At 56.2% G+C, this 12245-nt stretch overlaps 1 protein-coding gene across 3 annotated transcripts in view; it reads left to right on the top strand.

Annotated features, from left to right (window-relative positions):
- The first annotated feature begins 669 nt into the window (after positions 1 to 669).
- SEZ6 (seizure related 6 homolog) overlaps positions 670 to 12245 on the top strand; it is a 47923-nt gene continuing 36347 nt past the window's right edge. For 2 of the 3 annotated variants that reach the window (XM_020911767.2, XM_020911766.2), the window contains exon 1: positions 671 to 927. In XM_020911767.2, the coding sequence (XP_020767426.2) occupies positions 873 to 927 (55 nt within the window). In that variant the 5' untranslated portion in view covers positions 671 to 872. Of the gene's footprint in view, positions 928 to 12245 lie in introns of all 3 variants that reach the window. The other variant, XM_070478768.1, reaches the window with a different exon arrangement.

The following is a 12245-nucleotide window of genomic DNA, read 5'->3' as shown; positions in this document are numbered from 1 at the left end:
TTGTGGCTTCTCTGGTCCTGTAGGCGGGCCAAGGCAGGGTCCTGGAGATTCAGGGCCACATGGGGACCCAGGATATTACCTTCACTTGCCCACAGTTTGGCCAGGTTAGCTCCTGCCAAATGTAGAATGTCTTCCCAGGACACAAGTACTACTGGCTTTTAACTATAATATCAGGATAATTAAGCTTTTCTGTGAGCACAGTTTGCTGCTGATGCAGCTGCCTGGAGCCCTGGCATTTATTGAGCGCAAAGTAATAATTTATTGTCCTTTGTACGCTCAAAAGCCATCTTCATTATAGGCTCAGGACGGAGCTGCCACAAGGGCACGCGGGCCTCTCCAGCTGCCTCATTCGGGGACGCCTTCCCAGGTCACCCTTGGCGCCCTCAGGTACCAGGATGGGGTGGGGAGAGATGGTGACAGGGTGGCTCTCTCACGGAGACCTCAGGTTAGAACCTCACCTCCTCGGTAGGCTGCTAATGAGGAAGAGGGCGGCAGACTTGGCTGGGCGTGGGCAGCGGGGAAGGGCGGGGGCCGTGTGCCCACATTAGCAAGGGGGAAGTCCTTCCTCAGAGCTGGCGGCGGCGCAGGGAGGCTGTCCTCCCGCCTCTGGGTCTTCTGCGCCTTTGCTTGAGACTTTACGGTAAGCCGCTCCTCCCGCGCCCCCGCCCCCAGCCCGCGCGGCGATCCCCGGCGCCGACGCCAGGCGCTGGCCGTGGTGCTGATTCTGTCAGGCGCTGGCGGTGGCGGCGGTGGCAGCGGCCACGCTCCCTCTTCCCGGGTCGGACCCGGCTCTGTCCCCCGCGCCTGAGCCCTGCTGAGCTCCCAGCCCTCCCGTCGCAGCCCCGATCTGGGGCGCGGCCGCCACCGGCACCATGCCCCCGGCAGCCCTGCTGCTCCTGCCCTCGCTGCTGGCGCTCCTGGCTCACGGTAAGGGACCCCGGCGTCCGGCGGCAGGGGCAGGGTCCCGGGGGTGGGAAGAGAGGACTGTCCCCGAGCTCAGCTCCGCGTATCTGGCTGCCCAGCCCGGGCACCGCGCTCCGCCGGTTGCTCTGCCCCCCGCGCCGGCCAAGCCGGGCGGGGCGCGGGCTCCGCGGGGCGGGAAGCTGCCGCTGCTCCCGCCATTCGCACCCGGCCGAGACCTCGCCTTTAATCATCTCTCCGGATCTAATGGGATTTCTCAGCTGCAATTCATCACGCCACCCCTCCCCGCACACACTCACGCGTTCACCCGCGCGCTACCTTTCCATACTCCCTGGGCGTCTAGGAGCGTTGGGGTGCGCGTGCCGGGGTGAGGACGGCACAGGGCAGTGAGTCGGGACGGTCCCGCTGGCGGCCCGCAGTCCCGCCTCCCCTGTCGCCCGCCAAACTTCGTTCGACTTTGCCGCCGGTTCCGGGGCCTCTCACAGCGGAGGGACGGGGCCAGATGGCGGCGGGACCCGGAATTGGGACTTCGCCCACCTCTCTCTGCCTTGGCGCTGCCACGCAGAGGTCGGGATTTAGAGTACCATTCCAGGGAGAAACTCGAGGGGCCCGGGGACCCCTATCTGGCTCCTTGTTCTGCCCTGGGCTGCAACAGCTGAAGTCTTGGGATAAAAACTCCGTCCTCCCCGGAGCCCTTTCCCTCCACCCTCCACCCTTGCACACTCCCAGAGCTCCTCCTCCCTCCCGGCCTGCCGTCCTGCTCCGGCCCCCCACCCACCCCATGGCCGCAGACACTTCACGGGAGGACTGGCACCCAACCCTGAGGTCCTCCTTCCCCCACTTGCTCAGGGCTCCAACTTCATCAGTCCTGGGTCGAGGGAAGCTTGGCCGTGAAGTGGGCAGCGAGGGAATGTTAGGGAGACAATGGGGGGTTCTGTGCCTTGCGGAAGGAAGGTTTCCGAGTCTGTCTCCGTGGAACCTGCCCTGGCTCAAACAAACACTCATCAAAACTGCGGGCACCCACTTCTCTCTTCCACTGCAGCCAGTCGGCTGGTGGGATCGCTGAAATCTTGCTTGGCATTGGGACCAGCCATCCCTTAGGAGTGTGGTTAGTAGTGCATGATGCGGAGGAGGAAGAAGGTGGGAGTTTCTAACCTCATGGCTCCATCTTCCCAGGCCTCCTTGGAGCTCAGCACAGTGGGGATGGGGCCAGATTGGGCCCCTGGGCCGCAGTTTTCTTTGCTCTGTGTCCTCAGAGACACGGAAGCCCCTCTCTGAGCCTCTAGCTCTAGCAGCATACAGCCAGGTGTGCTCGCTCTGCTCCCTGGCTGCCCGTGCCAGGTTCTTTTGTGATTCCAGGAATTCAGTACTATGTGTTCCCATTGAGGGAGAGGGAAAAAGTCCCGAACGCCCTGCCGAGCTGGGGCAGGGAGAAGGGAGAGAAGCTTGCATCCTGGCCCAGCTGTCGGAAAACGTCCCTGGGAGTTCGGGATGCGTCTTGCGATTGCGCCACATTCTTGCGCTGGACAGCTCCCTTGGGGTGCAGAGCCTGTGTGTGCCTCCTAATCTGTAGTCCGAAGGCTCCCGTGAGGGTGCGTGGGGTTGCTGTGAATGTAATCAGGGCCCAGAGTGTCTGGAGTAGTAGGTCCAAATGTGTCTGTGCTTCAGAAGGTCTGGATGTTGCATGAGGGCTCAGCAGTGAGTGGGTGTGAGGAGTGTGGAAGGCCGCTAGTGTGCGATGCAGCCTCTGCCAGAGAGTTCCCTGCAGGGCTAGAGTGAGACTGCGGGTCTCCAGGAGGATGGCTGGGGTGGCCAGGAGCCTGGCTGGGCCTCGCTGGGGTCATGGGTGTGAGCATTGAGAAGAACTGGTTCATTCTGCGGCCGAGAGTCTGTGTGTCTCCAGCCAGTGTCCCTCCCTGACCATCTGGACCTCTCCAGTGCCCAAGAGACTTCTCCCCCAGGCGGTATGCAGAATAGGGGTCTGCCTGCTTGGAAAGATCTTTGTTTATAACCCTCCCCACCCACCCAAAGGAGAAGAGGAAGCAGCCCAGCAATGCCAGGCATGAGGAAAGAAGGCCTGGACCTGGGCCAGCCCTGGTGCACCTCTTCCTCCCAGCAGGGCTGCAAGGTCCCAGTCCTTGGGGTACTGAGTGGTCTCACTGAGAGACAATGCACTGAGCCATCTCAGGACTCCTGGGGTCTTCGGCTGTGAGAAGGAGGCCCCGAGCAGTAAGAGGCTCAGACTGTGAGCGTTTGTGGCCTGAATGGTGCCTCCATCAGCCTCGTGGCCCCGAGAGGGGAGCCTCAGAGCTTTGCTCACGTTTAGGCAGAGAGACACAGATGCAGCCAGAAGCGGCCCAGAAGTGGCGGGAGATGGGAGAGGTGGAGACCTAGGGGGGCACAGCAAGATGGTGCTGGGCCAAGCTCAACCTCATGGGCTCAGTTCCCTACTCCCTCTGCAGCCGTTGGGGCACAGTCAGCCTTAGGCTTGAGGGGTGCCATGAGCCACTGGTAATCCTCCCTTCCCGCAGTTGGTAGCTGGCAATCCTGCCACGAGGTAGGAGGAAAGCGGTTTGGGAGGGGCAGCGTGTGCCCAAGCCTGCTGTGTCAGTTTAATGATTTTTAATGAGCAATTACCTTTAGTCATTCTCCTAATTTCTGAATATCAATAAAGTTAATTAAACTCTGCATGTGTGAACGTGGCCTGGGGAGATGGTGAAGGTGGAAGCAGCAGAAACTGGGGTGAGGTTTGGGTCTCCAGAGGCAGAGGCTCCCTCCACTGGCTGTGTGACCTTGGACCTGATGCTCTCCGTCTCTGAACTCTGATGGGAGCATTGGGTGGAAAGAGTGAGGGAGGGGACAGCAAGTAGGGGTTGTTCATTGTGCCAAGAACTGGGGGGACAGGGTCTGGAAGGCAAGAAGAGAAGGAAAACCTGGCCTCCAGAAGCCCTAGTGCTGAAGGGGTTAACAAACCAGGGCTGCCTCAACCTAAAATGGTAATTGCTGCTTCCCGCAGAGTCTGTGGTAGGTGCTGAAGTCTCAAGGTACATTCCTGAGTCTGGGGGCTGAAGCCAAAGCTGGCACCAAGCCCTTCTCTCTGTTGCCCAGCCTGGCACATTGTGGGACTGCTGGGGACAAGGCTCAGACAGTCTAGATTGCACCCAGAGCTCCAGGGGTTGACATGGCAGCCAGGAGACTCCCCTGGGCTTCTGAGTAGACTGGAGGGCCCAGAGACTGCCGTGGACTGGAGGGAAAGTCTGGGTTGGCTTTTGGCCCCTCACGGGCCCAAGCTCATAAGGCTTGGCAGGCCCTGGCGGCGGTCCCAGCTTCCTCAGCAGGGTGGCAGCTTAAAATGCCTTGGGGACACCATGGGGCGCTAATGGGGATCGAGGAGACACAGGGACTGGGTTTAATTAGAAACTGGGCTTAATTAGAGCTTTTGTACCTCTCCCACCAATGGCTGCCTGAATGGTGGGGGGCATGTTAAAAATCCTGCTTCTTTAAAGCCTTCCCTCCACCCCAGCCCTGCCTAGGTGCCTAAGGCTGCCAGCCTCCTCTCCCCTCCTTGTCCCCACTTCTCCAGGCCCCGTTTGCCAGGCTAGGCTCAGTTCAGGGATGCTGCGCCCCCACCTGGGCAGAGCTGTCAGAGCTGGGTACCCCAACCCCCAAATAAGAAAGAGGGTGTGGAAAAGGGCCTATGGGCAGGGGTTACTTTAGCAAAGGAACCTCTCACTTCAGGTGGTTAAGAGCCGCAGGCTACCTGTCTGGCCTCAGGCATGCCTCTGTCCTCTGTAGGTCTCTACCTTCTAGAGCGTTCAATTTAAGGGTGCACCAAACTGGTGGTTGCCAAGACTGAAAGCACATTAGGGCAGATTTCTGGGTCCTCAGCTTACTGACCTGCTCTCAGGGAGGAGGAGCCAGGCTCTGTATGTAAGTGGCTGGGGGAGTGGTGTTGAGGAGACAAGCTACCAGCCGGAGTCAGCAGCTGGGAGGTGGGGAGCAGACATTTGGAGGTCTCCAAGGCCCCTTTCATACTAATTCCAGCAGGAAGCCAACTTACCCAACCAAGACAATCAGTTCCTGGAATTAGCCTTGTTCTCATCAGCTCTGGGCCCTTGCTGTCCTTCTGCCTGAAATTCTTTTCCACTCCTAGGCCAACCTGGCTAACTCTACCTCATGCTTCAGGTCCCAGCTTAGTTGGCCCTTCATGCAGTTCTTCAGCATATATTTATGGGGCATCTACTTACGGCTTCTCAGACCTTCAGCCTGAGCCAGGGGATTCTTCTGGGCTCCCACCAACCCCTGACTTTCCCCCATCAAGTTACCCACCTTGAGGGGTCACGAGCTCCTAGTGCTTGAGGCACCTTTCCAGGAGCAAGACTGAACACAGGAGGAAAGGTACCAAGTCTGTTCTGCTCAGACCCTCCATTTCAGGACAGTTCTAGAATTCTTCTTTAGAAGAAGTTTAGGGTCAGCTGCCTGTTTAGAAAGGAGAGTTGGGTGCATGGCAGCTGGGACTGAAGCTGAGTTTGCGTAGCAAGCACACTATTTTTACATAGATTGTATGTTAGGATTTTTTCCCTTTCCTAACGGTTGGCCAATTATCCCAACTGTAAATTATAGCCTTGACTTAGTTTTTTCCTTCCACAAATTAAGCTGTCACGCCATCAGCCTGAGGTGGCTTGGGGGTGGGGTTCTGATGGCCATTCTAAGAGGGCGAAAGCCTCTCTCCAGCCGCCTGGTACCACCACTGCTTGGGTTCCCAGGGGGCACTTGGCGGACATTAAATACACATTGAATAAACTCCTGACCTGGACAGGCAGGCAATGGCAGAGTGAAGCCCAGAGCCTAGGCTTCTTGATTCCTTCCCACAGCAAGTACCCACCACTTCTGCTGCCTGGGAGGGGTGCCCTGCATGAACTTAAGAACTGAGCTAAGGGAGGGGCAACCCCATGTCATCTGTCTTTATCACTTTCTCTTCCGTCTCAGCTTCAGACACCCTCTCAGAGCTTGGCAGGACCAATATGAAACCTTGGGAGCTGATCTGAGCCTTTCATGCCCTTAAATGAAAAGGTGGAGATGAAGGAGTCCTCCAGAAGCACAACAATTCATGTCCATGAACCTTCCACAGCTCCTAAAAGAGCTATCCCTGGGGAACATCCATCCCTGGGGGTTCATTCATTCATCCATCTCACGAACATCTTTTTGGGGTATGAGGCCTGGCTCAGTACCCTCAGGAGCCAAGTCTTTCATTTTTAAGCCTTTTCTATTTAATAAAACCAGAGACTAGTTATCCCCACTTTATAGATAGGAAAACTGAGTTTCAGAGAGATTAAGTTACTTACCCTGGGCTTAAAGCCAGTAAATAATAAAATGACTCGGGGAAAAAAAAATAAAATAAAATGACTCGGAAGTGCCTCCCCATTTTGCAAAATCTGGCTGCAGCCAACACTGTGCCTACTCCCCCACCCTAAGGCAAAGCTTCAGTACAAACAGATGAGAACCCAGGAGAGTATCACTATCCTATTAATAGTAGTAGTAGCAACAATAATAGCAAGTATTTATTAGTTACCAACTAATGTGCCAGGCACTGTACTAAGTGCTTTATATATTATACATTAGCTCATTTAGTCCTCATATCACCTCTGTGCGGTAGAAGCTGTTATCTGCATTTTATAAGCCAAGTTCAAGCCCATGTTCAGACAGACACAAGACATAAATGGCCCCTTTCTTCTAGCATGTTTCTAGTGATGACGTTGGCTTATCTTCCTGACATCTACCCTCAGTCCTTACTGCTGCAGATTAGGGATATTTTATCTGGCTCATTCCTTAGAGGGCAGAAGAACAAAACACCCTTTCTGACACTTGGAGGCCAGGATAGAGCACAGGACTGGGAGTCAAGTGAACCCTGAAGTCTCGGCCCAGAGACCAGTGACCTTGGGTAACTCTTACTCTCTGATCTTTTAGGAGACTTAGTGAATGAGAATACCAGTCACTCCTGCCCTGCAGCTGGGCTGCCCCACCTACCCGGTACCCCCACTCCTGCTGAGGCCCAGCCCCTGGCGGGGAAGACCCAAGCTTGCCTTGAACCTCAGCTCTTGGACAGGGCTGGGCACCAAGCCTGCCCCAGCTTCCCTCCACCTGCCTACCTGCCACCAGGCTGCCAGCCCTTGGAGGCGAGGATCGATGCCGCAGCGCCGGCAGTGTTGTTGGCCATTGATTGTTGAGATTTCTCGGCGGGCTCTGGAGTAAACAAACCTGCCGCTTCTCCAACAACAATCCGGGTCTCAGGCTGCAGAGTCTGCAGCCTGGCTGGCAGGCAGGCTGGTGGAGAGGAGCCAATGATGGGGGGTGGGGGGTGGGGTGGGGTCCTGGCTGGGCCCAGCAGTGACAAGGGGCTCTGCCAGGAGATGAGAAGGAATGAGTGGGTGGGAAAGGGGCAAAGAGACAGAGTGAGAGTGAACCCTAGACCCTGTAACGCCTTGTTCAGTCCACCCTCTCCATTTTCCCTTAGCCATTTTTCCATACCTGGAATGCTATACCTGGAACCTTCTATTTGTTTCAGTTCAACCACCCCCTCTTTACCTGATCATCCAGCCCACAGGGTTCTCTCTCTTCTCTCAACACTACCATATATCAGGAACTTAGCCTATCCATCTTTCATCCACCAATCCCCTCTCCAAGCAACAGCTCTCTATATTCGGCACCTATCAGATGCTTTAATAGACAGGAATACAACATAATCCCTGCCCTTAATCTTCACAAGTTCAGCTGTGACTGCCTCACCAGCTACACTACAGACTCGCTGATTTTAATTGAATGCGATACAAGTAAGTTGCTAAACAGTATCCAACCACTCACCTTCAAAAGGACAAGAGATTCCTAGCCAGGGACTCTTCTGAGCCTCAGTTTCTTACCTGCAGCGAGAGGGCTCATCTTTTTGTTCTTTGAGGGCAGCAGCAAGACTCTGGGATCCCTGAGCCAAGCCTTGCTTGGTGCCCTCCATCACAACTCTTCCCATCTCTGCTGGGTCTGAGGGTCCCTTTAACCCTCCAAGAAGGCAGAGCAGATACAGGGTCCCTCCTTCCACCAAAAAGTTATGACCAACCTAGACAGCATATTGAAAAGCAGAAACATTACTTTGCCAACAAAGGTCCGTCTAGTCAAGGCTATGGTTTTTCCAGTGGTCATGTATGGATGTGAGAGTTGGACTATAAAGAAAGTTGAGCATCAAAAAATTGATGCTTTTGAACTGAGGTGTTGGAGAAGACTCTTGAGAGTCCCTTGGACTGCAAGGAGATCCAACCAGTCCATCCTAAAAGAAATCGGTCCTGAATATTCATTGGCTGAAACTTCAATACTTTGGCCACCTTATGTGAAGAACTGACTCATTTGAAAAGACCCTGAGGCTGGGAAAGATTGAAGGCGGGAGAAGGGGACAACAGAGTATGAGATGGTTGAATGGCGTCACCGGCTCGATGGACATGAGTTAGAGTAAACTCCGCGAGTTGGTGATGGATAGGGAGGCCTGGCGTGCTGCAGTCCTTGGGGTTGCAAAGAGTCAGACACGACTGAGCTGAACTGAACTGAACCTGCCACCAAACCACAAGTGTTGCAGAATAATCCAACCTGGGGGCTTCTCCCTTCCCGCAGTGAAGTCCCCAGGAGCCCAGTTAGACTCCTGCACCCTGGCAAAAACCTCAGCATCTCCCTCAGTCACCCACTCCTCCCCTCCCACTGACTCCTCTCTCTACCCTCAGTCTCCTTCCAGCTGGTCATGGGCTGCAAGGGCAGAACTGCAGGGCCCCTGTGAAAAGTGCCTGAACCACACAGCAGCCCCCAACAGATGTTCATTTGCATGCTGTTTTACCCCGCTTTGCATTCTGTCTCCTTATTAAAGGCACAGAAGCAGACCCGGCCCCTCCCACTCCCAGCCCCGATCCCTGCCCCCCTCCCCACCCCCACTGCTCCTCCCTCCCTCCCTCGCAGCCCAGCAGCTGAGCGTCAGCTCCTTTGTCCCCCAAGCGGCCACCTGCTGAGCGTCTGGCCCGGGTCCCACCAGCCAGCAGGTGCCTAGGGAGCCCCAGAGCCTGTGAGGGGGGAACACTGCACCGTGTGGAGAGCCAAGTTGTGCCTCGGGGGGAGGGGGTGGCCCCAAAGGAAGAACATGATTAGAAGGATGCTGGCCAGAGGGCCAGGACTCCCAGGGTGTAAACCTGATCCTGGCTCTTACTAGCTAGGTACTGCTGCTGTGTGTGTTCAGTCGCTCAGTCGTGTCCAGCTCTTTTGCGACCCCATTGACTGTAGCCCTCCAGGCTCCTCTGTCCATTGGATTTCCCAGGCAAGCATACTAGAGGTGGGTAGCCATTCCCTTCTCCAGGGGATCCTCCCTATCCAGGGATTGAACTCAGGTCTCCTGCATGGCAGGTGGATTCTTTACTGGCTGAGCCACCGGGGAAGCCCTTACTACCTAGGCGACCTGAGGCAAATCATGTCACTCCTCTGTGTGTCAGTTTCCTCAGGAATTCACGGCACCTGTCCCACCTCTTTCAAAAAACAGATCCAGATCAAAGAAAATCAGAGGAGTTGGTGACAGGGAAGAAACTGGAAGCCCCCCTTAAGAGGAGCATAGGCCTATAGCTGGAGCTGTCCAGCACCAGGAGGGGCTGATTTCCAGGTAGTCACTGGAGGGGCAGATTGGAAAGTGGAGGAGTCCAGGGCTGGCCTGTAAGGTAGGGGTGGGCAGTGAGCTCAAGCTGGCCCAGGCCTGACTAGGAAGCTGAGACTAGCCATGTGGAGGGATGAAGGTTGTGGGTAGGGTGCTTCTAAGGGCCTTCACCCTGGCTTGCTGCTCTGATGGACATTCTGAGATATCATTTATATCCAGCAAGGGGAAGTGCTAGTGATTTGAAACATCTGCTCGGGCAGCTGGCAGGCTCCCTCCTGTTGTGAGGTCCTATTTTCTGGCTGGTTAGAGGAAGTGGGGGAGAGGGATTCACTTTCTTTTGAGGACAGAAGAGCCCCTGGCGTCTCCAGGGAAAGGTGTAAAGGTGGGACCAGACAAGGCTTGTCTGAGGGAGGTCACCTGTGCATCTGCTTGTCCAGCCTCCCCTCGTCCACCTTCCGTCACTGCCCACTCCGTTCTTCCCACCTCCTGGCAGAGTTCTAGCCTTGCTCTTCTGGGTCCAGCCATCTCCCGCTCATCCCCCTACTCTGCCTGCCGGTCTAGGCCTGCTGTTCAGGTCGAGGTGCTGCCCCGAGCCTAGCCTGTTTCACCTCTATTCCTGATGCTATCTCTGGTGTTCCCAGGTTCTTCCCTGCTCTCGGCTTCAAGCAGAAGAGACTGGCAGGGACATGGGGCGAGGATTATCCTTCTCAACTCAAGGCGTACATACATCCCACCTGCCAGGGTCCTTGGAAGAAATCAGAGCAAGGTTGGAGTAAGAGAGGAGACAGAGGGATTATGGGATGCACGGCTGAGTCCATCTGGTGTTCCCAGGGGGTCTGGGGCTACTTGCCCCAGATTTCCAGGTAGCCATATCTGTACACATCTTGCCCTGGCTGGTCCATCTAACCCTGGGTATCTGTGTCCATACATCCCTGCATGTCTGGGTGCTCATGTCCCGACACCCTGCAGCTCTGGGTGCAGGCACCGCAGGTCTCAGCTCAGGCTGGTCTCTCCTCTCCCCAGAGCCCGTTCCACTCTCTTCCTCCCCAATTTTGGGCTCCACTGACCCCTCAAGGAGACTTGAGCTGCTGCTGCTATTTTTAGCAGCTCTGCACCCCTCCCCTCCCCCACTAAGCCTTGCTGGGGGAGGTGGGGAGGACAAGCTGAGCCTGGGGAGCCTCAGAGTCCCATGGAAACAAGGGGAGTCTGGGATAGCCCACAGGTGCAGGGGCCATGCCCTGGGGAAACTTAGGCCCCATGCCACTAGGAGAAAATCCCAGGCTGCCCTTTCTCTGCCCCCTCCAAGCCTTGTAAGTGCAGATCCCAGGCTGCCAGGGACTCTTCCACAGGACATTTAGAAGTAAGGCAGGACTCCCAGAGTCTCCCCCATAGAAGCTGGAGGGGCAGAATGGGGTTCAAAGTGGCAGGAAGTCAAGGGAGGGAGCATACCTGGATGAGATTACCCCATCCACATATACACATCCACACACACACACACACAGGGTCTTCTGGCGCTGGAGATGAGGAGACCGGGGTCTAGTAACATCCAGAGGAAAGTGGCAAGTCAATAGAGCACAGTCACCTGCCCCGCCAGGCCCCCTCAACCTTTACCACTGCCCACCATGAGGCTCCATCAACCCTGATGTTGGGCACTGAGAGTAGAGAGGCTCTCCACCCACCCACCCACAGAACCTAGAAGAAGCCAGGCATGAAGCACTACATGAAAAGCCAAAACAGGCCCAGAGAGAGCAAGAAAAGCCCGAGGTCACACAGCCTGTCGGTGGCAAACCTACCTCCCACACTGGAGGCGGCTCTGACAAGGCCCCGCCAGGCTCCTCAGGCTAAGGACAGACACTCTAGTGACCTCCAGGGGAGAGAGACCCCCTCCTCAGCATTTAGGATCAGGGCAGCTGGGGGTCTAGACTCGGCCAACTTCCCTCAACCCATCTCCTCCCAGGTATAGCTGACAGAATCAGTCACAGGGCAAAGGTCACAAGCTCACTTTGACCCTTGGTACACAGAATGAGCCTCTTCCTCTGACCAAAGGCCACAGAATCTTGGGGCTACCAGACTCAGAGGTGGGCACAGGACCTGAGAGCCCCCTCAGTACTGCCAGTTTTTGAACTTCAGAGGGGGTTGAGAAGGGGCAGCAACCCAGAGATGCTGATCTAGGACCCAGGGTGGTACCTGATCTCAGGTCCTGGTGCCTTGCTGGGCTCAGCGGCTGGGAGGGACTCTCTTTGGCCAGTGTCTGGAATTGGGCAGGGGGCAGAGGATGGAGGGGATGGCCATTCCTCCCTAGAACAACCCTCCTGTTCCCCAACTCCACCACTGGGCTGGCACCAGCTCCAGGGAGAATGCCTTTCTGCCTTCATAGCCTTCCTCACCCCAGCTGACATTTCCAAGGTTTCCAGTCAGAGAAATATGATCCCTGCTGTCACTGAGGAGGCAGCGGGAGCTGTTGGTGCTGGTGGAGGGCTGACCTGAGCACCCAGCTTGGGGCCACGTCCCTTCCCTGCCCTGGCCACACTGCTGCCAGTGGGCATGATGGAGTGGAGTTCGGCAGACTGATCAGCTTCCTGGTGGTGAGGGAGGTGATGCCAAAGGATGCTCAGAGTGTTTCTCCTTCTTCCAGCCTGCCCCAGGGATGGCCATC

This window comes from Odocoileus virginianus, chromosome 17 (assembly GCF_023699985.2).
Source record: "Odocoileus virginianus isolate 20LAN1187 ecotype Illinois chromosome 17, Ovbor_1.2, whole genome shotgun sequence".
In the NCBI taxonomy this organism is placed as follows: Eukaryota; Metazoa; Chordata; class Mammalia; order Artiodactyla; family Cervidae; genus Odocoileus; species Odocoileus virginianus.
This window is presented reverse-complemented; position numbering and strand designations above follow the sequence as displayed.